Genomic DNA, 26502 nt, shown 5'->3' on the forward strand with positions numbered 1-26502 from the left:
CCCCCCCCGAAATGACCTCTGCCTTCAAGTAGAGAGTTGGATTCCTGGATTCTGTAGTGCCCATTATAGACAGAAATGCCTGTTTGGGGCTTCTGTCTTCCAATCATTGCTTAATGTAGGTGAAGGGGGGGGCATTGTTGGAATTAACGCTGCTTTGAACCCTTCTCTCTCTTTTTTTGCAAAAAGAAGCAGAATTCTATATTAGCTGTCATTCCCCTTAAGTTTGATTTATAGCTGCAATGCCTAGAATAGAGATCTGAAGGCAGGGTGGGTTTTTTACATCTTTTGATTGCACATTACCCTCACCCCCAATACTAAGCTTCACAAGAGAGGGAGGGTATTCTTGCCCCCCCCTTTTTTTTAGGTCTCTCACAGTGGTGTTGGTGTATTGGTAGCAGAGTTGGAAGTAGTGTTGCTGATCACTAACAGTAATAAGAAAGTTGGAAGGCTGCTAAAGGAGTTGCATTTTCCTTGGTATGAAACATAGTTCAGTCGAGTGCATGGAAAGTGCAAAAAAGGCTAGCAGAGGTGAAAACTTCAAGAAACAGTTTGATAATCGTATGATAAGTTAGTATTACTAGTGCTTTATGATTCTCTGATTGTTTTATAATGTTTTAAATGTTTTATGTGGATTTTATGGTACTCTGTACCGACTAATGTAAGCTGCTCTGAGCCTGCTCGCGGGGAGGGCGGGATACAAATGGGATAAATAAATAAATATTAAAACATTGAATTAAAAGCAGTTGTACAGAGAAACTCTTGACATCCATAGCCTCTGATACCTTGTGGTACTGAAACTGAAGTGCCAATACAGGGCACCTGAAACACAGCATTTGTTATTTGGGGAACTTAAATGGACTTGATGCTATGTTGAGTTCACAGCTGGATTCCTGCTTTTTTCTGTGTTGTAGTTGTCCTGCGGACACAGGTGCAAAGAGATCTGCCATCCAGGTGACTGCCTTCCAAACTGCAATCAGAAGGTAAAGATCAGATGTCCCTGCAAGAGAATAAAGAAGGTAAACTTCATGTGTTGGTCTTTGAAAACTATTTTATTTCTTTTTAAAAGGCTTGTTTGTAACCTTTGATTCCACTAGACCTTCGCTGATGTAAAGCAAAATGTTTCTGTAAGTGCAGGGGTGAAAATAATATTTGCTAGTAGGGATTCTGGCTTTTAAAATTGGACAGATAGCAGAAGACAGTGAATTAGATACCAGAGCCTTAAAAAAAAAGAAAGTACTGGCAATCATGCAATTACTTGTTTTAAATGTGTTCAGACTTCAAAACTGTGCTGGGAAACATGTATAGCAGTTCAACTCAAGTATGGCTGATCCAGACAAAAGGGAGGAAATAAGTTTTCCTGACCAGCGATCAGGAAAAGGCATATTTAATTGCATAACAAATTGGACCAAGAACAGTTGTTAAACTCGTGAATCCCCTAATGCATTTTACAGCACGAGGTTTCTAAGCCTCAGGGCAGCTGTGGTGTCATCGTCACCCCTGGAGCAGACAATATAATGGATAAATGGCTTCCCCTTGCATGATGATATTAATTTTTTTGCCAGAAAGCATGCTTTCTCATTGTTTAATAGTGCTTGTAGCATTCTGAAGAGGAAATATTACTGAACAGAGGCTGTGCTGTTTTGGAGGTTTTGTAGAAAAGCAATTCATATATATACAAGTAAATGTATAGTTTAAGAACTGAACAGGAGAAAAATCTTCAGCTTCTTTAGATGTACCTCTAATCCCAGCATCATTTCTTAATGCCCCCTTTTTCTTTCTCATGCTCCTTCCTGTTTATCCATCATTTGCATTTCCAGACTCTCTCCCTCGCCCACTTCTCTCCATTGTCTTCTCTTCTGTCCTCTTTCTCACATGTACCTAGTTCGTAAAATCACTGAACAACCTCTGCTTTGCGGTTTAGTTCTTGTTCTTATACTTTTTGAGCACTGGGGGAAGTCTATTAAACAGTTATTTTTAGTAGCTTTTAGTTTATGGAGATAGTTGGTTAAGTAGACATTTTAAAAATGCAATCCAAGCCAAGTCAGGCACTTCAAAGTCACTGTAGTGTCAGCGGGAGAGAATTAAGTGTTTAACTCTCTCATGGAAACTGGTGGGTGGGAACTAGGAGTGTTAAATTTGGATTAGATTGTGCCCAAATGGATTTTGACTGTTGTTATTGCTGTTTGGCCCCATAGAATGGGTGAGATAAAGTTGATGGCACTCTATCTGGTGGAGAGAGCCAGACTTATTTTAAAAATAAGGACCTCTCCAGAAAACCTGAATGGTTGCCCATGAAAGCTTTATGTTCTTTATTAACAGTACAAACATACTACCCTGAAGGGAAAAGGCATCCCACTACAGTGCAACACTTTGGCCATAATGCAAAATTTGGTTTAGTTCTATACATGCACATAAGCAGGGGTGACCCATGTCTGCTTTTGGGGAGATGATGATATTGAACAAGGAAGCTTTCCCTGACATTGATGTTTTATATGATTGCTAATCAACTTGAGCTGCGGTGGCTCAAGTGGTTAAGACACTGAACTGCAGGCTGTGGAAGGTCGGTAGTTCAGCAGTTCGAGACCCAGGTGCCGCATGATGGAGTGAGCTCCCATCTCTAGTTCCAGCTCCTGCCAACCTAGCAGTTCGAAAGCAAGAAATTGCAAGTAGATAAATAGGTACCACTTCGATGGGAAGGTAACAGCATTCCGTGCGCCTTTGTGTTTAGTCATGCCGGCCACATGACCACGGAAACGTCTTCGGACAGCGCTGGCTCTTCGGCTTTGAAACGGAGATGAGCACCGCAACCCTAGAGTCGGGCTCAACTGGCTTTCGAGCAAGGGAACCTTTACCTTTACATCAGCTTATAGGAGCTTATGGAAAATTCCTGTCCTTCAGAGAAAATATAAATTGCCACTAAAAACTGAATGGCAGCATCTGCAGTTGCAGTGTGCTCTCTAGGCAGAGTTTGATCTAACAACTTGGGGTGTTTGTGTGTCAGAATCTCCTACTGTGTTAGAGGACATTATTGAGCTTCAGACCTCTAATGTCAAAGGGCATTATTGGGCTTCAGACCTCTAATGTCAATATTTATCTCGTCTTATTTATGTAATTTGTAGCCTTCCTTTCTTACTGAGGCTTGATGGATTACAAAGTACAAAAAAAAAATGCAGACAGCATAAGGCATCCCAAAAACCAATGCACTAGAATTACAGAATCAGAACACAATGCAAGCATGCCATAAACAATGCAGAAAGTGAAAGGCAGTGCATTAAAAACAAAATGCTACATACAATGGCAAATGCCATGGATCAAGCCCCCTTTATAAAAAGCATCCTCCTGAGCCAATACCACCGCCCTATTTCCTACATAGAAATGCCCTCCTGAACGCTTCTGTTTTATACATTCTGTGGAATATAGGTGTGGGATCCTTCCCTACTTCTTGAGGCGGCCTTTTCCTCAAGGTGGAATCTACAACAGAGAAGGCACATATACAGGCAGTTTCCAATCTTACCCATTTTCAGGATGGCATCTTCAGAAGGCCTGCTCACTTGAGTGAGCTGTCATGGTACAACACAACAGGAGAGGTGGTGCTGCAAGCATGTGGGTCCAAGGCCATTAAAGGCTTCATAAGAGATAATATGCATACGCCACCCAGCAGTAGCATTGTATATAAACTGAAGCTTTCGAGTTGATTTTAAGAGCAGAGCCATGTAGAATGCGTTACAGTAGTGGATCCATATGGCTCGATTGGCCAAGTCAAATCAGGGAGTCATTCTCCAGGCTTAATGAAACTGGAAGAAAGCATTTTTTTTTTGAAGCTGCATTAACTTGTTACTCCAGTTATAATGCTGGGTCCAGTATAACTTCCTGGCTTTTAAGCCAGCTAGTGACTCTGTCTTAAGCAAGCTGGACTCTATCAAATATAGGAAGCGCAGTGTCCTTTGATGTCCTTCAAGACCTCAGCCTTCCCAATATCAATTCCCAGCATCATCTTTGTCTTATCAGGATTCAGTTTCGACTTAGCCTCTTAATCAGAGCAAGCAGGCAGTGGGTGATTTGGATAAAGAAATATAGAGTTGGTTGTTAGCCAACTCCGGTATTGTGAATGAATTCTCCTAATAGCTTTGCATAGCGCTTAAATAGCACAGGGGATAAGACTGAGCCTTGTGGAACCCACAGGTCAAGTTCCACAGTGATGACAACAGGTCTCCGACAGTCCTGTCCATAAGAAACAATCTAAACCAATCCAAAGCACATACCTTAATTCCTCCTTCTACCCCCAGTGACTCAACAAGATGGCATGGTCCACAGTATCAGAGGCTGCTGATAAATATGTACCTGAAGTGCAACAAAATTAATACCGAGAGTTTACATGAAAGATTTAAACGTTTGATTCAACAAAGACTGGTCTTCCAGTTTGCACTAGGGACCACTGCAGCTTTTTGGGGAACAGGGTCTAATACTGTGAAGTGCTGGCCACAGTCCTGTTTTTAATACAGAACCCATAGGATTGCATGGTATCAATAATTTTGGGCTAGGAATTTTTGTTAGGATAAATTTAATGTTGAAGATATATACGGCCTAATGGGAGTACCTTCCAAGTTTGTGGGATCTTGAAATAGGTCAAAAATGGAGTCTTGTTTTCTTTTTGATAGCCCAAAAAATTAACATTAAAAGCATCCACATTCAGCCACCAGTGGTGAACAGCTAATCTTGCTGCAGTAGCTAATTATGAGAGGGTACTCTCATAATTACAGAATATGAGCCTTTTTCAAGACATTTGCACACAAGTCTATTATAACAATTGTGACAAACATCAGCCTGTTAGACAAAAAGTACAAATGCAGTATCATATCCATCTTCTTCTGTGCATCCCTTCTCTTGTCCTTTTTCATTTTTCCCCTTTCCCTTCTTTTGCTTCTCAGTATGTTAATCGCAGTGATTTTCAATAAGTATAGTTATGGAAACTTATGCCTTCTGTCCAGTCTGTTGTAACCTTCATTTTATACTTGCTTATGTGTTTGTGAGCTGCGGTGGCTCAAGTGGTTAAGACGCTGAACTGCAGGCTGTGGAAGGTCGGTAGTTCAGCAGTTCGAGACCCGAGTGTGCCGCATGACGGTGTGAGCTCCCGTCTCTAGTTCCAGCTCCTGCCAACCTAGCAGTTCGAAAGCAAGAAATTGCAAGTAGATAAATAGGTACCACTTCAGTGGGAAGGTAACAGTATTCCATGCGCCTTGGTGTTTAGTCATGCCGGCCACATGACCACGGAAACGTCTTCGGACAGCGCTGGCTCTTCGGCTTTGAAACGGAGATGAGCACCGCAACCCTGGAGTCGGATTCGACTGGCTTTCAAGCAAGGGAACCTTTACCTTTACTATGTGTTTGCGATGATAGAACCAATTATTTTAAATCTGCTGTTAAACAATGAATAATGGCAAAGACTAAGCTGCAGCAACATTGCCAGGTGAATTTGTGTTTCAGCAGTCTTTTTCCCCATTGGAAAAAATGTAATTATTACCTTAATCCTCTTACTCCAAAAAGAGCCCAGTGTTTTCACACAAATGATGTAATGAACATAGGTGGATTGTTTAAACAGAGCCAAAGATGTATCAAACTGTTAAACCATGTAACATTTGTAATGCAAGGGTTGCTTCCTTCGGGTTAATCTGTGATGCATGCAAACTCATAGGAAACAGCCGTATAAATTGCTTTGTATTATAGCATTGGTCAGTTGCCAGGATGCAGATGGCAGCTGTCCAGATGTATATATATTTTATGGAAACAAGCTCATAAAATGGACAGCGGTGAGGAATACAGTTTGGCAAAGTGCATTTTGATTGATTTATACTTTTGCTTTTCTACCCAATAGGCCCACGAGGCGGTTTACAAATGTAAAACCTTTTATAGCCCTATAGCAGTCCAACTAGATGACAGATGCTTAATGCATTTCATTTATCCCTAATAACACCCAGAGAAAAGCGGCTATTCACTTCCCAGTGAAACATAGGATTATACCCTACTTTAAGAGAATCTGTCCTTTATGTAAATGTAACCGAAAGCAAAAAAAGTCTTGTGACACACAGACAAGATTCTTCAACAGATGGCATTTTATTTTTGCCTACTTTTAAGTCCTATTTTGGGTATCAGAATTGCCAGAATAGGACAAAGTAACCATTGTTTGTTTACGGAGTGAAAAAGAAATGTGTCATGCATAACAGTGTAGAGACTAAACAAAGCAATGAACTCTGATAACGTTCTACTGGGTTAATCAGTGATAACCAGTTCGGCACTACCTTCATTATCTTGCAAGTAAAAGCAGGGGTTCTACTTCTGCAACAGAATCTCTTATCCGACATGAAGCTAGAATGAATCCTGTAGTGGTGGCAAGTAAGATGTTCAGGAGCTAGAAAACTGGTTTCTATTTCCTCTCATGAGAGAGCAAGGCAGTTTCTTCTGCATGGAGGGCTTCTCTAGGAAGTTAGGGTTTAGTTATGGTCTGTCCGGTTTTATTAGGTTTGAAGGACATAAAACAGCAGATATGCCCACGTGGGTGAAGTCCAGTCGCAGAGGTGCCCAAATACAGCCTGGAAAAGTTTCAAAGTTGTCTCGTTTGAAGAAGAGCCTCTGCAGACACGTTGGGAATTTCACTGGGATTCTCTTTTGCTCCCAGGAGCTGCCGTGTAAGAAGGTTCAGGAGGGCTACATTTCCTTAGAATGTGACGCGGTGTGTAAAGAAATGAAACGGAAAGCTTCTGAGGTAATGTCTCTCTCATGGTTATTACATATCCTCAGTGCTTCAAGAGAGGAAAAATGAGCACAGAGTTATTTCCCAAGAACCATCAGGCAAAAAAACAAAACCAGAATGCTTTAAAATCGGCTATTAATGTTCAAAAGCTGCCACATGTCAAATGTTTGCTTGTTTTGTTCTAATGAGGGCAATTTGTAATATTATCCGTCTGTCGTGAACTATAAATGCCGTGAGCCTTTCGGCAGGCCACGGTAGAATAATGTTCTGACAATTATTCACATCTCTTAATGTCTGTATTCTTGTCTCACAGTTTGGGGTGTCTCTTCTGCTTGAAAAGAAAAGTCCTTTTCCAGCCAGTAGAGCCACAGTCCCATTCGCTGGGAGAGAGGCAGGATTCTCTTGTTGCCAGAGCAGGTTAGGAGTCTGGGAATGCTCTTGGATGCCTCCTCAGCTATGGAGGCCCAGGTAGCAGCCACTGCCAAGTCTGCCTTTTACCATCTTCCTTGAACGCAACAACTTGGCAACAGTGATCCATGCGATTGTCAACCTCCAGATTGGACTACTGTAATGCTCTCTACAAGGGGCTGCCCTTGTCGCAAATCCGGAAGCTACAGCTAGTGCAAAATGCTGCAGCCAGGCTTTTAATGGCCCTCCCAATGCGGGAGCACATTCAGCCTGTGCTGGAGGCATTGCACTGGCTACTGATAACATACCGAATTCGCTTCAAGGTGGTGCTTCTTACCTTTAAAGCCCTTTATGGTCAGGGATCTGCATACCTGAGGGACCGCCTTTCCCCACATGTTCCCCAGAGAGCACTGCGACCAGGGTCCCAAAACCGACTGACCCTCCCCGCACCCAAGGAAGCCAGGCTGGCAATAACGAGGACCAGGGCTTTCTCAGTGGCGGCTCCTCTTCGGTGGAATGAGCTCCCAGAAGAGATCAGGGCCCTGCGGGACCTTATGCAGTTCAAGGTGCTGGTATTTACCTTTAAAGCCCTATATGGCCAGGGTCCGGCATACCTGAGGGACCGCCTTTCCCCACACATACCCCAGAGAGCACTACAATCGGGGTCACAACATCGGTTAGTGATTCCAGGCCCCAGGGAGGCCAGGCTTGCCGCAACCAGGGCCAGGGCCTTTTCAGTGGCGGCACCTACCTGGCGGAACGAGCTCCTGGAGGAGATCAGGGCCCTGCGGGACCTTTTACCGTTCCGCGGGGCCTGCAAGACAGAGCTCTTCCGCCAGGCTTTTAATTAGGAGCCGCCACTACCACTAACTATTATTGTCAGTAACAACAGGGTAGAGGGTTGGCCCTGTATGAAGATCAAGCCACAGCATCGTGATGGATCGGTCACCGCTGCACTGGGACTTTGTGTTACATCTACAGTACGCCATCTAAATTCGTCTGAAGGATTAACATCACTGAGCACTTTAATTGTTCAGCAGTTCAAGACCCAGGAGTGAGCTCCCGTCTCTAGTTCCAGCTCCTGCCAACCTAGCAGTTCGAAAGCAAGAAATTGCAAGTAGATAAATAGGGACCACTTCGGTGGGAAGGTTACAGCGTTCCGTGCACCTTGGTGTTTAGTCATGCTGGCCACATGACCACGGAAATGTCTTTGGACAGCGCTGGCTCTTCGGCTTTGAAATGGTGATGAGCACTGCAACCCTAGAGTCGGATTTGACTGGCTTTCGAGCAAGGGAACCTTTATCTTTACCTTTATAGGTTTTATATATCTGGCACATGGTGCCCTTAATTGTAAGCCGCTCTGAGCCCATTCACAGGGAAGGCAGGATAGAGATATAATTAATTAAATAAAATAAATAAATAAAATGTTTTATCCTGGCAATGATTTGTATGATTGTGTTAAATGTTTTTTTATATATTCATACAGATAAAAGAGGCAGAGGCCAGAGCTCTCATTGAAGAGGAGAAAAGAAGGCAACAGGTACCTGTCTAGCTTTTCTTCCATCCTGTTGGAGAGAACCTCAATCTGTGCTGCACACAGTAGGGTGTTTAAATCTCACTGAAGTCATCTGTATTCAGAGTAGCAGTCTTGGTTAATTGTATAAGTCCTTCTGCCTGAAAAAAAATATGCGAGATTTCATTTATGTGGTGTCACATTTGAATGGGATATGAATTAACATACATTAAGTCTGCGGCTGTAAGAACTCTGTTCTATAATGGATATCTAGAGCTCAAATTTTGGCATCTGTGTTTGCATGCACTGTGTTCAGATGGTGTTTGAGCAGTTCAGGTTTTTATTAAATTGCCACAGAACCAATTTGGCTCGGTTCCCCCAACGGTCAAGCTTACCAGAGGATCTTTCATCACAAAATGAAAAATCATTCCTTTTACGACAGTACACAATACTGTTTTTATGTGATTATAGAAAAAAAGAGCATCTGTATGCTGTGTTTGCCAGATATTAGTCTGTGATTTACGTTAAAAAACATTAGTGCACATGAGAAAACAAGATGGTGTGCATACCTCGGCATCTAAACACTTTAGCTCTTGAGTGATTAAAATTATATTTCACAATAGAATTGAAATAACCCTTATTTAGAGCCAAAACAAATATCATGCAGGATGTCCAATTCTTCCTCCTTCCCTGTATTTTAAGTCTAGGGACCGCTGCTCTGATCAATAACATGGCACTGGAAAGAGAGAGAGTAACCTTCACACTGTTTACCCTAGCTAAGATGCACCAGTCAAATCAACAGTAATGTTGGGGTATGCTAAATAGTGGCTTCCAGAGTTGTTTTTCCCCTTCAAGCTATTCATAGAAAATGTGGAGTTAAACAGGTCATGATATAAAGCTATCTTACAAATTGTGCATACATAACATGAAGGTGACTCTTCGAGTACAAGCAAGCACTAAAGCCATAACTTTTCACTCTGAATAAAAACTATAGTGGCCTCTGGGGTAAACTTTAAACTGGTTTAACGCATCTGTGACTAATGTACTTTTCATGCCTTGCTTTTCCTTTTAGCTGTGCCGATGATCGAAATATAAAACACATCGGTCGAATTACAGCTTGGAAAAATAGTGTTTTCCAAACTGCTTCTGGAGGGAAACGTAGATTTTTTCTGGATGTTGTACACTCCCCATTCTTGTGGTTGGCTGTCATTAACAGATGACCCTAGGCAGCCATGTGGGCAGATACACTGGTAGCAGAGCTATGTGAGAGGTTCTCTGCACCCCATTTGTACACTTTCTGTTGTACAGGAAGATCGATAGGAAGTAAGATCCTACGAGAGATGCCAAGGACAGGATAGGGGTTTCTAGAGTATAATGACGAAGGCATGCAGCAGGGAAGGTGCTCATGGGTTCAGGGCTAGGGAGGAGGCGCCGTGGCCCAGTGATAGAGCTGTCTGTTTTGCATGCCGGTCCATTCCCCAGCATCTCTAATTAAGTGTTCAGATGGAGGGTGACATGAACAACTTCTTTCAGAGATCCTGGAGAGCTGTTGTCAGTTAAAGGTAAAGGTAAAGGTTCCCTTGCTCGAAAGCCAGTCGAATCCGACTCTAGGGTTGCGGTGCTCATCTCCGTTTCAAAGCCGAAGAGCCAGCTCTGTCCGAAGACGTTTCCGTGGTCATGTGGCCGGCATGACTAAACACCGAGGCGCACGGAACGCTGTTACCTTCCCACTGAAGTGGTACCTATTTATCTACTTGCAATTTCTTGCTTTCGAACTGCTAGGTTGGCAGGAGCTTGGAACTAGAGACGGGAGCTCACTCCGTCATGCGGCAACTCGGGTCTCGAACTGCTGAACTACCGACCTTCCACAGCCTGCAGTTCAGCGTCTTAACCACTTGAGCCACCGCAGCTCCTGTTGTCAGTTAGGAAGGATAAAATTTTGTCAAGCGGATGAAAATACCAAAATCAGGACCAGCCTTAGGTAATTCTGATTGGAAGAGCTATTAGACCTAGTACTGACCAATATGTTCATGGAGGTCTCAGTGCAGCATATCTCCATATGTTATTTGTAGAGGTATTCTGTGCATTGTGATTTGTAGAGCTGTTCTGTGCATCATTTTGAACAAAGTTTGAATCCAGTGGCACCTTTAAGACCAATAAAGTTTAATTCTGGGTATAAGCTTTCGTGCGTGCACACAGGTCGTGTATACACAGATATTATCAGTGCTACTTCTGGGTGGTGATTACCTTTGCACATATAGTATAGTGTGTTTAAGGGAATGCTTGTTAATTGAACGATGTAGTGGAAAGGAAACTGTTACTTTATAGCCTTATAACTAGTATTTCCTATTGAACTAGCATTTTAAAACAGTAACAGAAGTTTGTCATCAGAAGTGTGAGTGGTAGGAAGCTCTTTTTTCTTTTGAATGAAAGATGTGACTCAGTATTCTAATCTTGAACACTTGTGGGGTTTTTTAATTCAGATTTTTATTGTTTCTGCACAAAGAAGTTAACATAGCAAACAAGCCCCATATAGCCTACCCTTTTCCCGGAAGAAGATAGCCAGTTTGGTGTAGTGGTTAGGAGCGCGGATTCTAATCTGGGAGAACTGGGTTTGATTCCCCACTCCTCCACGTGCAGCTACCGGTGTGACATTGGGTCAGTCACAAGTTCTCTCAGAGCTGTTCTCTGGAGAGCAGTCCTTGAAAGAGCTCTCTCAGCCGCACCTACCTCACAGGGTGTCTGTTGTGGGGAGGGGAAGGGAAAGGGGATTCTAAGCCACTTTGAGATTCCTTTGGGTACTGAAGGGCGGGGTATAAATCCAATCTCTTCTTCTGTGTCCTATTAGCAGAGAAGGAAAGAGAGAAATGAAAAAGGGGCAGGGTGGGAGTGTAGGTTAGGAAAGCAGGATTCAATTAAAGAGCAAATAAAGGTGAGGAGATATTGTTTGAATAGGTACATGAATTCATGCCAAATGAAGGTGAAGATTCTGGGAGCTTCTTGCCTGTTATATGCTATTATCTCTTTTGTACAAAGGCCTGGCATATCAGTGACCCAGACATCTACAGAGGGGGATACTTGAGATTTCCAGTGTCGTAAAATGATTTGCTTAGCAACTAAAGCTGCCCTTTGGATCCAAAATATGTGATATTTCAGGAGTGCCTGTAGAGTTGGTATATATATCCTACGATTAGATTATTGGCTGTGAAGTCTAAGCTAGCATCTAATGTGAGATTGATCCTGGATATAACCCATGCTCCCTCTAAGCTGTGGAGTCGTGTGAGCAAAAATTCTACTTTGTGAGCGACTGGCATTAAAGTTGTGAGCGAGCGATTTGGCTGCTGCATAAATTAGTTTGCCCTGGAGCCATCCTTCCTGAGCTAAGACAAAAATCTGTGAGCCAGAGGCTAAAAAACTGTGAGGTAGCTCACACTAACTCAGCTTAGAGGGAACACTGGGTATAACCTCCTGCCAGAAATGTGTGATCCAAGCTTCTGGCAGCACAAACAGGAATCATTCTCAGTGAGACCAACGTAATAAGATTTAATAGGGTACCAGTACACTTGCAAGAGAGGGGTTTTTTGATGGATAAGCCTTAGTTGTAAGTCCACAGAGGTGGATTTAATGGCTTTTAGTGTAGTTTGCCATTGGCTCAGTTGAAGTACTCAGTTCTAGGTTCCACTGGGAGCGTATATAATCCAAATTAAATTTGGTTTGGTGTCTTAGAAAATTATATATAAGGTTAGGTTGCCTAGGAAGAGTTACTAAGGATGGAAGTAGTCAAAAGAGGGGGGGGGGGATTCTGAGGATGCAAATGCTTCTGGTCCCAGAACAGAAGATGGACAAGAAACTGAAACTGTTGCTGCTTAGTTGTATATATCGCCAAATGGCCATAGATGGAAGATTAAATTTTTGGATAAAATGTCAAATGGTTTAAGTCATCCCCTGGTCCAATTAGCCGAGATGAGTGTGCTAAACCCCTGGAGATACATTCTGTCCAAAAAACTTATCTTCTATCCTTATCCTAGGGTTTCCCCATATTGTTAGATCTCTGTGCGTCTAAGGGTCAAACGCAAACTGAACGCCTATCATACGTCAAGCTGACCTAGCAGCTTCAGTTACAGGCGAATGAACTTTTGGATAATTTAAATGGATAGAGCCCAAAGCAGCCCACTTACATAGAGGATGAAGCTGGGTCCATTCCAAGTGAGCCCAATCAGGTGTTTCCTGTCCAAGAACTAGAGTCCAGTATTCTACATTAGAAAACAGACAGGTGAAATGGTATTGGTGCAGATTAGGGAGATTAAAGCCCCCTTGTTCTATAGGTAGCTGAAGCTTTTTATACGCAAGGGTCTTTTTGCCAGTGGAGCTGTGGCCTACAGCAGCCCTTCTCCCCTCCCTGCTAAAACGTTTGGAAAAAATTAATATTTTCTGTTTCCTTTTCTGTATCGTTTTAAATTGTTTCGTAACTGTTTGTTTGTTTTTCCTCCAGGCTGAACTGGAGGCTTTTGAGAACAGGCTAAGAGGACGTCGAAAGAACAAGAGAAGAAAGGATGAAGTTGAAGTGGAACCATCTCTATGGCAAAAATATAGGAAGACGATTGTGCTGCCTGCATGTGGAGTGGCTGTTGCGATGGTTGCATGGTTCATCGCCTACAACTACTGAATTTTTAGTATTCATTTCTAGACAACTCAGTGTGATCACAGATAGCTACTAAAATGTTTGGTGGTGTAAAGTAACAATGCTCGATTGCGATTTTTAATAGCGATTGTCCTCCCTTCATCTGGAGGGAAAAACAAAATGACCTCAATCTCTATTCTTTACGTAAAAATCAATGTCATATATTCAGCGTTACTGAGGTAATGCAATAAAAAGTTATGCACTCTAGGTGACCACACCATGCCATCAATCCGTTCATAATGCCCCATTTAGTGAGTATTATTCCTGAGTTCAGTATTATTCCTGTCAACATCCATTTGTTTCAGGGCACGTTGAAGGATATTTATGCATGTACCTGGCTTACATAGTCATTTTTCATGGTGCTGATCACTGATGAGTGGAAGAGGAGACCTCCCCCCCCACACACCCAGCTGATTCATACTGTCAAAACTGACCATTTCTACTGCCTGTAGGGATTGACATGGTTTTGATTCAAGAAAGGTCAGTGTGCCTACAACCTCTGTGCTTAACACAGTTGCTTTTACATACATGCACCTTTAGAGCATCCTCTTACATGTCCAGATCAGTCAGTATTTTTAATATTTCACTTATTTACTATAAAACAGATCTCTTAAGCGAAATATGAATCTGCTGTTGCTACAGTTTTAATTGTACTTTGTCAAAATTGAAAATAGTATTTTCCAATACAGTTCTGACACTTATACCCGTCAAGGTACAGGTTTTCTGAAAATTGTATTTCTAAAGAGACTTGTGTGTTTCAAAACTGAACTCGTGTGAATTACCAATTGTAGTTTGTGCTACCTTTTAAAATTCTTTCTGTGGTTCTGTACACGGAAAAAGACACCCTGTAAGTCACACTGTTTAAAGGCTAATATCACTGGCCCCTGAAAAATAGCTTTTCACAAAGAAATATCACTTTGTTACTCTAGGAACAGCAATGAGTTATTAGGCAATCACACTGTAGGGAAGGGTATATGATTGTAGTTGATATGGTGACAGGTTAATTCTTAAGATGCAGTTTTGAAGGTTATGTATAAACATATGGAATATTGATTTAAGCAGGTTCTGTCAGGTTGTAAAACCCAGTAGTTGCTGTTCAGATGTCTAGCTAACCTTGTTAAATGTTTCTATTAACAAATTGGCAGCCATTCCTGAAACCTTTCGAAAATGAAGGTTCGAGATAATTGCTCGAAAATGAACTGTTTCTATCATTAATTATGTAAGAAGCCCTGTTGAACCAGATGAGGAAGTATGTTAATTGGTAATTTGAGTTTCTAGCATTCATTCATCCGGCTTTCTTGCTGTTCTTAAAATGCCTTTTCTGCTTCCTTGAAACGATACCCGCAAAGGAATTTATTAAATCCAAGTCTTCTGGGCAAGAGTTCCAGATGAGGCATGAGAGCGGCAGGTAGAGTTACAGTTAGCCCAAGGTTGATACTTTCACACATTGCCAGTACTGAAGCTGATTTTAATTATCACTGCACAGTACAAAAGTGAACTGTCAACTTATATATTCCATTTCCAGGGTTATTCACAGTAGTAGCACATTGTGCAAACTTTGGGAGAATGAGAATAAAGTCTGAAAAACCTTGCCATTTTCAACGTGCTGTGCTTACAAAGGTGCAAAAATGTGTCCTCTTTTTCTTTGATAATTAAAAAAACCCTAATATTAGAAACAAATCCTGCTATATTGTACATTATTAAAACCTTTATAAAGCTGTTGACTTACTACCCATGAAAATAAATTGCTAGATTTCACTGTTAAATATCTGTTTTTATGAACCCTTTGGAATTATTTTATGCTCAATACAAATGAAAGGGAATCCATTTGTCAATATAAATTGTATGAAAACTTGTTTGGTTTGAATGTTGGTGGGATCTCCTAGTGGAGTGCAATAATACTCCCTCTAAGCGGTGGAGTCTCGTGAGCAAAAATTCTTTGTGAGCTACTGGCATTAAAGTTGCAAGTGAGTGATTTGGCTACTGCATAAATTAGTTTGCTCTGGAGCCATCCTTCCTGAGCTAAGACAAAAAATGTGTGAGCCGGAGGCTATAAAACCGTGAGCTAGCTCACACTAACTCAGCTTAGAGGGAACACTGGAGTGCAAGTAGCTTGAGAGTGAGGAGGTGTGGCTACTTAGCATACTTGTTTAAACATTTGTGCTGCTTGGATGTTTATATGAAAGGACTGGTTTCTTTCATATTCTGGATATTCATCTGAAAATGGTAGTCACAATTCTGCCTGTGGCAGAAAGGCATCAGAGCAGTTTGCCATACGGCCCGGAAAATCTACAACAACTGGTTGGCCATTTCTTTGTAAGTATAATTACTTGCCAGAATTGTGTGTACTATGCAAGAACATGATTTAGTAGCAAGGAACAGGGTTTCATTGCCTTATATGAGCTCCTCGTCTCTCCTTTAGGCAAGCAGAATAAATTTTACAAGAACAAACAAATACGTGCAATGTGTTGAATTTATATAATTGTATAGGCCTGAGTTCATCTGTTACCCTTGCAGGTTCTTTTATGATCAGAATGCACACACAGGCTTAGCAGTTACAAGCTGTGTATTCAACAGTGGCGTTAAGAATTAGAATGGTGTCAGTTTTTTAAACTTCATTTATAGTCCGCCTGTCTCACTTGAGACTGGAATGGTAGAGTCTATCCATTTAAATATTGCCACAATTTATATTTAGCAAGTCTGCCTACTGTAACTGATTCTGTGTATTCAGTTTAGAAGCCTGCTGATAACATATAGACAGCAACCACTGCACCTATAATCTATTTATATTATCACTCTGAATTAATGTTTAAAAATCAGAGAGAAACTGTAGAACCCCCCCTTTTTAGTTGTTCAAAAAGTATCATATGTCTAATAGTCAAGTGTGGCCAGTCCAAACACTTGGGTCACACTGACATCAGCCAGATAATTCTTCAAACTTGGGAGACACCCCAAGCCTGCAAAAAAATCTGCAATTGTTAAAAAAACTACATAGGGGGGAGTTAAATCCTCCTCAAAAAAAGCAACAGTGACGACTGTGGAGGGGCAGAGAGCCCTGAGAAGTATTGCGGGTACCCACTTGTAGTTTGTTTACAAGTACAAGAAATGGTAACTCAAATTTCAGCACATTTAAGAGCTCCCCAAAGAGATGCGTATTAAAAGAGAGAGCATAGGATGCAACCCAGGAAAGTGTGAGTTAGGTGTGTTTATGTGATGAATCCTTTGAAGTGTTATGTTTACTTCTGCAGTAGAAATGAGGAGCTGCTTCTAATTTTAGGTGTCATCTTGAATACCATCTGCTAGATTGAGACTAGCAGGAGTTGAAAGGAAATAATCTTTCAGGTGTTGATTTGTGTCTTTGAAATCTCCAGCTGCTTGTTTCTGTAACAAGAGATCCTTCCTGTAAGGTACCAGGCATTACCTGCTCTGTAGGGGAAAAAAAATAAGATTGTTCTGAAAATAGGCCTTAAATATGTTTGCATTTTGAGTCGTTAGTAGTTTGCAAGAGTAATTTGAAATGTATCTTTTTTACATGGCTCCTCAGTCGTACCCTCTCTGCAATTTTAACCTCTTTGAAAGGTACATTTCAGCTAGCTAAGCCTAGAGGAAAACTGCAGGCTAGAAACAGGCAAGGTTGCCTGTCAGCTTGAAGAGAAATGTCCTGCACCTTGCCGCCTAATGTGTGAAAATGGTCAGCTGAAGCTTTTCGTGGCATGCAGGTAAATAGCATCACCTGATAAATAATACCCCATTAAGCTTGTATTGAGGAGATCAGATACTCTTTTCCAGGCTTTTCGGCTACCCTAGCCAGGAAAAATTGTAAGGAGATCTGTTTCTTCAGGAGTCCCTCAACCTTACTGAGCATTTGGCAGTTCTGGGGGTACTAACACAAAATGGCTGCCACTTGGATCTGTTAGGGGGGAGGCTGTGGCTCACTGGTAGAGTACTTGCTTGGCGTGTAGAAAGTCCCAGGTTCAGCTCCTTGGCATTTTCAGTTAAAAAGATCAGGTGGTAAGTGATGTGAAAGACCTCTGCCTGAGACCCTGGAAAGTCACTGCCAGACTGAGCAGGCAATACTGCCCCTGATGGACCAGTGGTGTGAGTCTGTATGAGGCATCTTCATGTGTGTCAAGCAGGGGTCATTTGGAGGGGGACGCGGGGGAACGCCATCCCCCCGGGTGAGGTGCTGGGAGGGCGGGGCCTGGAGCTCCCTGCTGGTGCCTGCTGGAGGTCGCCGCCGGCTGTGGGGAGGACACACTTCCGGTGATGTCAGGGGGTGTGGCATATGCTAATGAGTTATGCTAATTAGTCCCCCTAGCTCTTTTTCTACGAAATGACCCCTGGTGTCAAGTATAGTTGTGCTTATATTCGGAAGAGGAGAAGAAGAAGAGATAGGATTTATTCCCCGCCCTTCACTACCCAAAGGTGTCTCAGAGCGGCTTACAAACTCCTTTGCCTTCCCCTCCCCACAACAGACACCCTGTGAGGTAGGTGGGGCTGAGAGAGCTCTGGACAGAAACTGCTCTTTTTCAAGGACAGCTCTTGTCAGAGCTAGACAGTGTGTGACTGCAATAACAAAGGCCAAAGCTATGTTGGGGATTATTAGGAAGGGAATTGAAAACAAATCAGCCAGTATCATAATGCCCCTGTATAAATCGACGGTGCAACCTCATTTGGAGTACTGTGTGCAATTCTGGTCACCACACCTCAGAAAGCATATTCTAGCACTGGAAAAAGTGCAGAAAAGGGCAACGAGAATGATAAAAGGGTTGGAACACTTTCCCTATGAAGAAAGGTTAAAACGCTTGGGCCTCTTTAGCTTGGAGAAATGAGGGCTGAAGTTTTACATGATAGAGGTTTACAAGATTATGCATAGGATAGAGCAAGTAGAGAAAGAAATACATTTCTCCCTTTCTTACAATACAAGAAGTCATGCGCACTCAATGAAATTGCTGAGCAGTCAGGTTAGAACGGAAAAAAGGAAGTACTTCTTTACCCAAAGAGTGATTAACATATGGAATTTACTGCCACAGGAGGTGGTGGCGGCTACAAGCATGCACAGCTTGAAGAGGGAATTGGATAAACTTATGGAGCAGAGGTCCATCAATGGCTATTAGCCACAAGGTATAGATAGGAACTCTTGGTCTGGGGCAAGTGATGCTCTGTATTCTTGGTGCTTGGGGGAGGGTCAATAGTGGGAGGGCCACAAGGTATGGATAGGGACTCTGGGGCAGGTGATGCTCTGTATTCTTGGTGCTTGCGGAGGGTCAATAGTGGGAAGACCAGGGGTCGTTTCGTAGAAAAAGAGCTAGGGGAACTCATTAGCATAACTCATTAGCATATGCCACACCCCCTGACATCACCGGAAGTGTGTCATAAGGCCACACACCCCGCCCCCAACGGTCCCGGCCGGCGGGAGTGCAAGGAAGCCCCGCGAAGTCCCTCCCTGGCCCCAGGCAGGGGTGGGGAAAGGCAGGGAGGAAGCAACTTACCCTCCCTCTTCTCCTGCCTCCTCCTGGCTGAATGAGGGCCGGAAGCGGGGCGGCCGGAAGCAGGGGGCAGGGCTTCGTCATGTGCCCCGCCCCCCGTACCTCACCCGGGGGAACTGCGATCCCCCGCAATCCCCCCCAAAATGACCTCTGGGGAGGACTTCTAGTGTCCTGGTCCCACTACTGGACCTCCTGATGGCACCTGGTATTTTTGGCCACTGTGTGACAGGGTGTTGGACTGGATGGGCCATTGGCCTGATCCAACATTGGCTTCTCTTATGTTCTTGTGTTCTTTGTTTTGGTTAAGTAGGGAGTACTTTGGAACAGGGAACTGCTGTACTGCAAGTTGATCCATCCAAGGGCTGAGTCTTTCTCACTGCATTTGATGTTCCGTCTCCCCACCCCCCACCCCGAACTGCTCTTCTTCATTGACTATGCCAATCAGAACAATCCGTTTACCTTTTGCAACTGACTTAGTGATCCTCCCTTTATCTGAGCCCAATCTGTTCCAAGGATAAAATTGGCATAGTAAAATATGGAAATAGGGTCGAAATTTGGTATCTCTCTAAGAACAATTATACGAGAAAGGTGAAATAATTCTGAATGAAATCTGGTTCTCTTTTTTCAAAAAAACCAAATTATGTAGGGGTTTTTTTAAAATTAGTTTGTGACTGGCTCCTTGAGTGGCAGCTGGCCATTCATAGCATAAAGGGATGATAGTGAAATAAGAAATTGGGAGGTGCAATTCTCGCAGGGCCACCATTTGTTTGCTACTTCTTTGTTTTCCCCTTCTGGTCGTCTCCTACTTCGACAGGCCCAATGGCGATATTTAACATTATATGTGTTAACATTAAATATGTTCAGCTTTTTTCTACAGTGGCAGATTCTTTACAGTTTTGCTTATTGTTTTATCAGCAGTTCTGCTAGTGGAAACATATTATGAAGAGAATAAGATCAGAATCTAGGTTAATGAATGACATGAGAGCATTTTCAAAGTCAATATTTGTCCTTCTTTTAAGGAGGCCCTAAAGAACAGCGGGAATCGTTTAAGATTGATGTGGTTAGTTTGCCCTGTGGAACTGCTCTGTAAAGAGGACATATCCTTATGATCTGTGCACTACTGAAGTACTTTTCTACTGTTTGTATGTGGTGGTATCTGTTACCGTGTAAGAAATCCCTGAAGTAGGCTATATCCCCTTGAAAATGGAAGGAAACATCTGTGGCATTTCAGAGTTCAGTAATGCACATGTGTGGTGGCAGGGAGAATATATTCAAGAGTACATTGTTCAAAGAGTAAAGTTTAAGAATGAAAGGTTTTTATATGCAATAACTTTATATTTCAGCTACTTCTTAGCCATGATCTTCACAGATATGCTTGGCAGCTTATGATAAATATACCATAACCATCTTAATCCTAAATATATATTTTACTATTTTTTAAGATACTGTTTTTAGTCATTTTATAGCAACAGCCTTAAAACAACAAATCAGTTGTTAAAGAGAGAAGCCAGTAAAATTAGTGAAATATTAATAGCACACAGTCAATAATGTGCTTGGGCAAGTAACGTCTTTTTAACTGGCCCCTAAAACTTAAAAGACTAAACTACCAGGCAAACTGTTGTGAGGATGGCATTCCATAACTAAGGTGTCACCTCAGGAAAGGCCCTGTTTGTCATTCCTACTTATCTTAACGGTCTTTGGGAGGGAGGGAGACAGAGAGGTCATTCGCATATTTTGTTCTCAGTCCATTTAGGACTTTAAATCAGCACTCGTGTCCAGAACTTGCACCCATTGTTATTGACCTTGCTCAGGGCTCTTTTTGTAGAAAAAGCCCAGCAGGAACTCATTAGCATAATAGGCCACACCCAATAGCAGAAACTCATTAGCATACTGGGCCACACCCCTGACAGCACAGCTCATTAGCATATTAGGCCGCACCCCCACATTACCAGAAGTGTGATCATCCAGCCACATCCACCTTTTGCTTCTTATTCTGTTTACCTTGTTTGTCGTCAAAACCCAGGGCTTTTTTTGTAGCAGGAACTTCTTTGCATGTTAGGCCATACACCCCTAATGTAGCCAATCCTAATGAGTTCCTGCTGTTGGGTGTGGCCTATTATGCTAATGAGTTCCTGCTGGGCGTGGCCAACTCAGGAGCCAGATGGAACTCTGTTCCTGTGCGTTCCTGCCTGACCTTGCTGCCAGTCTGCTATCTGAATTTTCCAGATAGTCTTCAAAGGCAGCCCCACATAGAGAAAATTATAGTAATTAAGCCAGAGGTGAGCAAAGCATGGGCAAATATGGCTAAATGTTGCCTCAAAGAAAGGCCATAGCTGGAATATCTACCAAAGTTGATGAAAGGCACTGCATGTCACAGAGAAGATCTTGAGCCTTCATGAGTCCAATAGAGCTGTGCACATGTTATGACTTTGTTTTTGTAGGAGTAGTGTAATCCCATCCAGGAAAAATCTGGCTCCTTAATCTCTGAGTAGCTACATCATTGAACAGTAACACTTCAGCTGTAAGTACTCCAGTCCATTATGACTTCCAAACACTCATTCAGAAATCCACGGATCCATCTGATTCTTTTGGCAAAGAGGAATAGAGAAGAGTGTTGTAAGTGTACTGATGACATTTCACTCAAAAGCTCTGGAAAACCTCACCCAGTGATTTAATGTCGAACTATGTGTAAAATAGGATCTAGCCCAACAGAACTGCAAAACAGTGATGTCACAGGGTTGACCAGCTGTTATTCAGTGCCACTTATGGAATCAGCAAGCCACTTAGGAATTAAACCATCGGAAGATGATGCCCCAATACCCAGCTCAGGCAACCAATCCAGAAGGATACCATAGTTGATAATATAAAAAGCCACTAGATGAAAGTCTCTTTGCCTTTTATTTATCTGTTTACAACATTTACACCCTACCTCTCTGCTCTCATCAGGGGCAACAAGGCCAGCTACTTTTGCCTGCAAAGGTGGGTCAACCAAACCAATTCGGTCAATATAGCAGGCAGAAACTGGATTGAAATGGGTTTAAGCGAATGCACTAGAATGCCTCTACTGAGAACACGACTTGTAGGACTACTATCTCCTCTAGCACCCAGTGACCAAAGGAGGTATTTTGCTACCAGTCAGTATCACGTAGATCCAGGGATGACTTCTTCAGGAGGATTTAATTACCTTTAAGGACGCATTCATGAATCCACATACACCCACAAGGCCAAGTATTAAAAAACAAAATGAACAGGGCAAGAGTTAAACACAGATGTAGTAGGTTACACACTTCCGAGCATATATGTCCACCTTCTTAAGCCTCACCCATGGAAAGTCATGTAACCTGGATTCTGGCAACATTCTGAGACTTAACTAAAAAGAGGTGGTGTCCAAGTTGCAGAGAAAGTGAACAGTTTTATGTGCAAAATGCTTAGCAAACTGATCACAGCTAGTCCTGCATTTTCTGAACATTTATAATAATGAGCCCCCCAGACATCTACAAAAGTTCCTGCTGTGTAGACACAATGTTGGTATAGAAGTACAAACACTTTAGTGCCATTGTGGTGCCATAGTATGCTCCAGCTTGAATCAATCTGTGTTCACTTTGGGTTTTCTTCCACCTTTGATCCAGTCATCTGTCTACCCACTTCTGTGCCCCAAGCTCCATAGAAAATCAAGAAGCCAAATGAGCTCTGTGGTATGGAAGAGGGCATCTAGGGCTGATAATTTCCATTACCTCCATCATCTTTATATGTCTGAAAGGAACCAGATCTTCAAGAAAAGGACCAGCTTCACCAATGGGAAACTCCTCAAAGGTTAGCAGAAAACCATCAGCTTCCTGGTATGTGTCATTCCTATCCTCCTGGCAAAGGTTCTAAGTTTCTGAAAGTATTAAACTCACCAGGTAATGGCTAGTTCATGACAAGGGAAGTGTAACCACCACTACCTCCGGTGATCAAACCATCTGCCATTTTAATTAAAGAAAACCAGACTATTTGACTTGCCCATGTGTGCAGATTGTTTTGGGGATAGCTCTGTATTTCTCATGGCAGCCCTGAGGACCAAAACTGTTCTGAAAGGAACCAGATCTTCAAGAGAAGGACCAGCTTCACCAATGGGAAACTCCTCAAAGGTTAGCAGAAAACCATCCGCTTCCTGGTATGTGTCAGTCCTATCCTCCTGGCAAAGGTTCTCAGTTTCTGAAAGTATTAAACTTACCAGGTAATGGCTAGTTAATGACAAGGGAAGTGTAACCACCACTACCTCCGGTGATCAAACCATCTGCCATTTTAATTAAAGAAAACCATACTATTTGACTTGCCCATGTGTGCAGATTGTTTTGGGGATAGCTCTGTATTTCTCATGGCAGCCCTGAGGACCAAAACTGTGAGACAGCCAAGAAAGTCCCATGTGGAAGATTAAAGACCTGAGGACTAAATACCTGATGGACCTCAAGTCTATGTCCAGCAGTTCAGGGGAGTGTTAGGCAGCAAGAGTGCATTATCCACTAACAGCATTCCTACTCGTGGGATACGGTGGGGTATAAATAAATAAATAATCTGGTCCGTATACCCAAACCCAGGTACATGCTCTTGTACTTCCAGATTTAACTGACAATGCACCAGGAGAGGATGATGGAAGCACAACAGACCATGGACTATTGTTAACTCCTGAGCATCTAAAAACATAAGAGAAGCCAATGCTGGATCAGGCCAATGGCCCATCCAGTCCAACACTCTGTCACACAGTGGCCAAAAATACCAGGTGCCATCAGGAGGACCAGCAGTGGGTCTAGGACACTAGAAGCCCCCCCACTGTTGCCCCCCCCCAAGCACCAAGCATACAGAGCATTACTTGCCCCAGACCGAGAGTTCTTATCTATACCTTGCAGCTAATAGCCACTGATGGACTTCTGCTCCATATGTTTATCGAATTCCCTCTTGAAGCCATCCATGCTTGTAGCGACCACCACCTCCTGTGGCAGTGAAATCCATGTGTTAAACACTCTTTGGGTGAAGAAGTATTTCCTTTTATCTATTATAACCCGACTGCTCAGCAATTCCATTGAGTACACACGAGTTCTTGTATTGTTAGAAAGGGAGAAAAGTACTTCTTTCTCTACCTGCCCTTTCCCATGCATAATCTTATAAACCTTGATCATGTCACCCCTCAGCCGTCATTTCTCCAAGCTAAAGAGCCCCAAGCGTTTTAACCTTTCTTTATAGGGAAAGTGTTCCAACCCTTTTATCATTCTCGTTGCCCTTTTCTGCACTTTTTCCAATGCTATAATATCCTTTCTGAGGTGTGGTGACCAGAATTGCACACAGTATTCCAAATGAGGTTGCACCGTCGATTTATACAGGGGCATTATGATATTGGCTGATTTGTTTTCAATTCCCTTCCTAATAATCCCCAGCATGGCATTGGCCTTTTTTATTGCAATCACACACTGTCTTGACCTTTTCATTGAGTTATCTACTACGATTCCAAGATCTCTCTCATGGTCAGTCTCTGCCAGTTTGGATCCCATCAACGTGTATTTATAGTTAGGACTTTTGGCCCCAATGTTCATCACTTTGCACTTGGCCACACTGAACCCCATTTGCCACGTTGACGCCCACTTGCCCATCCTCGACAGATCCCTTTGGAGTGCCTCACAATCCTCCCTGGTTCTCACCATCCTGAGCAACTTCATGTCATCTGCAAATTTAGCCACGTCACTGCTTACTCCCAACTCCAAATCATTAATAAACAAGTTAAAACGCATCGGGCCCAGTACTGATCCCTGCTGTACCCCACTGCTTACCACCCTCCACTGAGAAAATTGCCCATTTATACTCACTCTCTGTTTCCTGTCTTGCTAGTTTGATGCTGCCCTGAGAAACCTAGCTTAAAAATTGGGGCAGATCGACCTCTTTCCTCAGCTGGGTGTCTGTGTTACTCATCAGGCCAACACTTGTATCCGGAATTGTCCGTGTTTAATTATAGACTCAAGTGTTTTTTAGCAGCAGAACTTCACAAGGTTATCAGGGTTTCGTTGACTGAGAGAAGAGCCAGAAAGGCAGGGGGTTCTTGTTTGACTATTCTTATCTTTAGCTTGAGGGACAGGAGTAAAAAGTACCAGGATATGTGTTTGTGAACTATCTTGAAGGAACAGGATACAAACATTTCAATTGATACATTTCCTTAAGTCCCCCTTAAAAAACAGCAACAGGTCCTGTTGGAATAGATGTAACTCAAAGATGTTCTGTAACATTTGCCATCTGGACAGGTAGTTGATGGGAGGGAAACACAGGAGAGAAGCTTGTGTACATGCAGGCTAAAATGTTTCCTAAAGGTAAAGGTTCCCTTGCTCGAAAGCCAGTCGAGTCCGACTCTAGGCTTGCGGTGCTCATCTCCGTTTCAAAGCCAAAGAGCCAGCGCTGTCCGAAGAAGTTTCCGTGGTCATGTGGCGGGCATGACTAAACACCAAGGCGCACGGAACGCTGTTACCTTCCCACCGAAGTGGTCCCTATTTATCTACTTGCAATTTCTTGCTTTCAAACTGCTAGGTGGGGAGGAGCTGGAACCAGAGACGGGAGCTCACTCCGTCATGTGGCGCACTCGGGTCTCGAACTGCTGAACTACCGACCTTCCACAGCCTGCAGTTCAGCGTCTTAACCACTTGAGCCACCGCAGCTCCTAAAATGTTTCCTAAAGACGTCTCTAAAAGATGTAATAGGAACATTGATAACGAGTGACAGACACCACCAGGCCCTAGTGACAGGAGCAATCACAGTATCTCGTTTGTATATAAAAAAGCCTTCCAGACAGTTTACAGCACTATGGTGGTGGTGGCCAGTGCCAGTCACAGCGGACTTATGGGCAACCCCGTGAGGTTTTCAGGGCAAGAGACGTCCAGAGGTGGTTTGCCAATTGGCCCACTCTTGCATAGCAACCCTGGCCTTCCTTGGAGGTCTCCCACCCAAACCTGCTTAAGCTTCCGGGATCTGGGCTATCCAGATCACGATTTAGAGCACCATAAAGATCAATTAAACAGCAACATACAGTGAAGTGCTATCGAAATGCTATTGGGAAAAACACCACGATACGCAATAATCACTCCGCTTCTCAGTTGCCGGGTGCCTGTTGCAGCGCTCTGTCTCGGAGCACCCTAAAAGGCTAACAGCGTGGTTTCTTTTTCTTCCTTTTTGACAAGCTCGTGATAAGCCCGGTTCTGTAGATGCAGGCAGCGAGTCCTCCTCACGCCAGAGATTCGACGCAGGTGGCTCCGCTTCAGTCGCGGCTCGCCTTCTTCAGGCGGCCGCCTGCCGCTCCACCCGAGCGTTTCCTCTGGGGAGGGCGGCTGAAAGCGAACAGTAGTCCCAAACCTCGCGGGGAAACCACGAGGGAAACTTTGCAGCAGGAGTTTTGTGGCAGCCGGCCTGCCTGCCTGCCTCCGTCCGGCTCGCAGGAGGCAGAGTTCGGTGTGCTGCTCGACGAGGAAGAGAGCGAGGGGGGGACAACATCCCAGGCGAAGAGGTGACGGGGGTCTGGCGGCTGGAAGAAGAAGGGACCTTTGGCGGCGGCTGCCAGGCAGAGGGCGCGTCTGGCAGGCCAAGAGCTGCCGCGTCTCGGATGGAAGGGCGTGTGGCGTTCTAAAGCGGGCGAGGGGTACCCCGAGAG

At 43.3% G+C, this 26502-nt stretch overlaps 1 protein-coding gene across 1 annotated transcript in view; it reads left to right on the forward strand.

The window, feature by feature from the left end:
• NFXL1 (nuclear transcription factor, X-box binding-like 1) overlaps positions 1-13941 on the forward strand; it is a 71222-nt gene extending 57281 nt beyond the window's left edge. The window contains exons 19-22 of the mRNA XM_015412762.1: positions 912-1016; positions 6674-6760; positions 8643-8696; positions 13162-13941. Of these exons, the coding sequence (XP_015268248.1) occupies positions 912-1016; positions 6674-6760; positions 8643-8696; positions 13162-13335 (420 nt within the window). The 3' untranslated portion in view covers positions 13336-13941. The remainder of the gene's footprint in view (positions 1-911; positions 1017-6673; positions 6761-8642; positions 8697-13161) is intronic.
• The last annotated feature ends 12561 nt before the right edge of the window (positions 13942-26502 follow it).

This window comes from Gekko japonicus, unplaced genomic scaffold (assembly GCF_001447785.1).
Source record: "Gekko japonicus isolate JY-2015 unplaced genomic scaffold, Gekko_japonicus_V1.1 scaffold682, whole genome shotgun sequence".
Lineage (NCBI taxonomy): Eukaryota > Metazoa > Chordata > Lepidosauria > Squamata > Gekkonidae > Gekko > Gekko japonicus.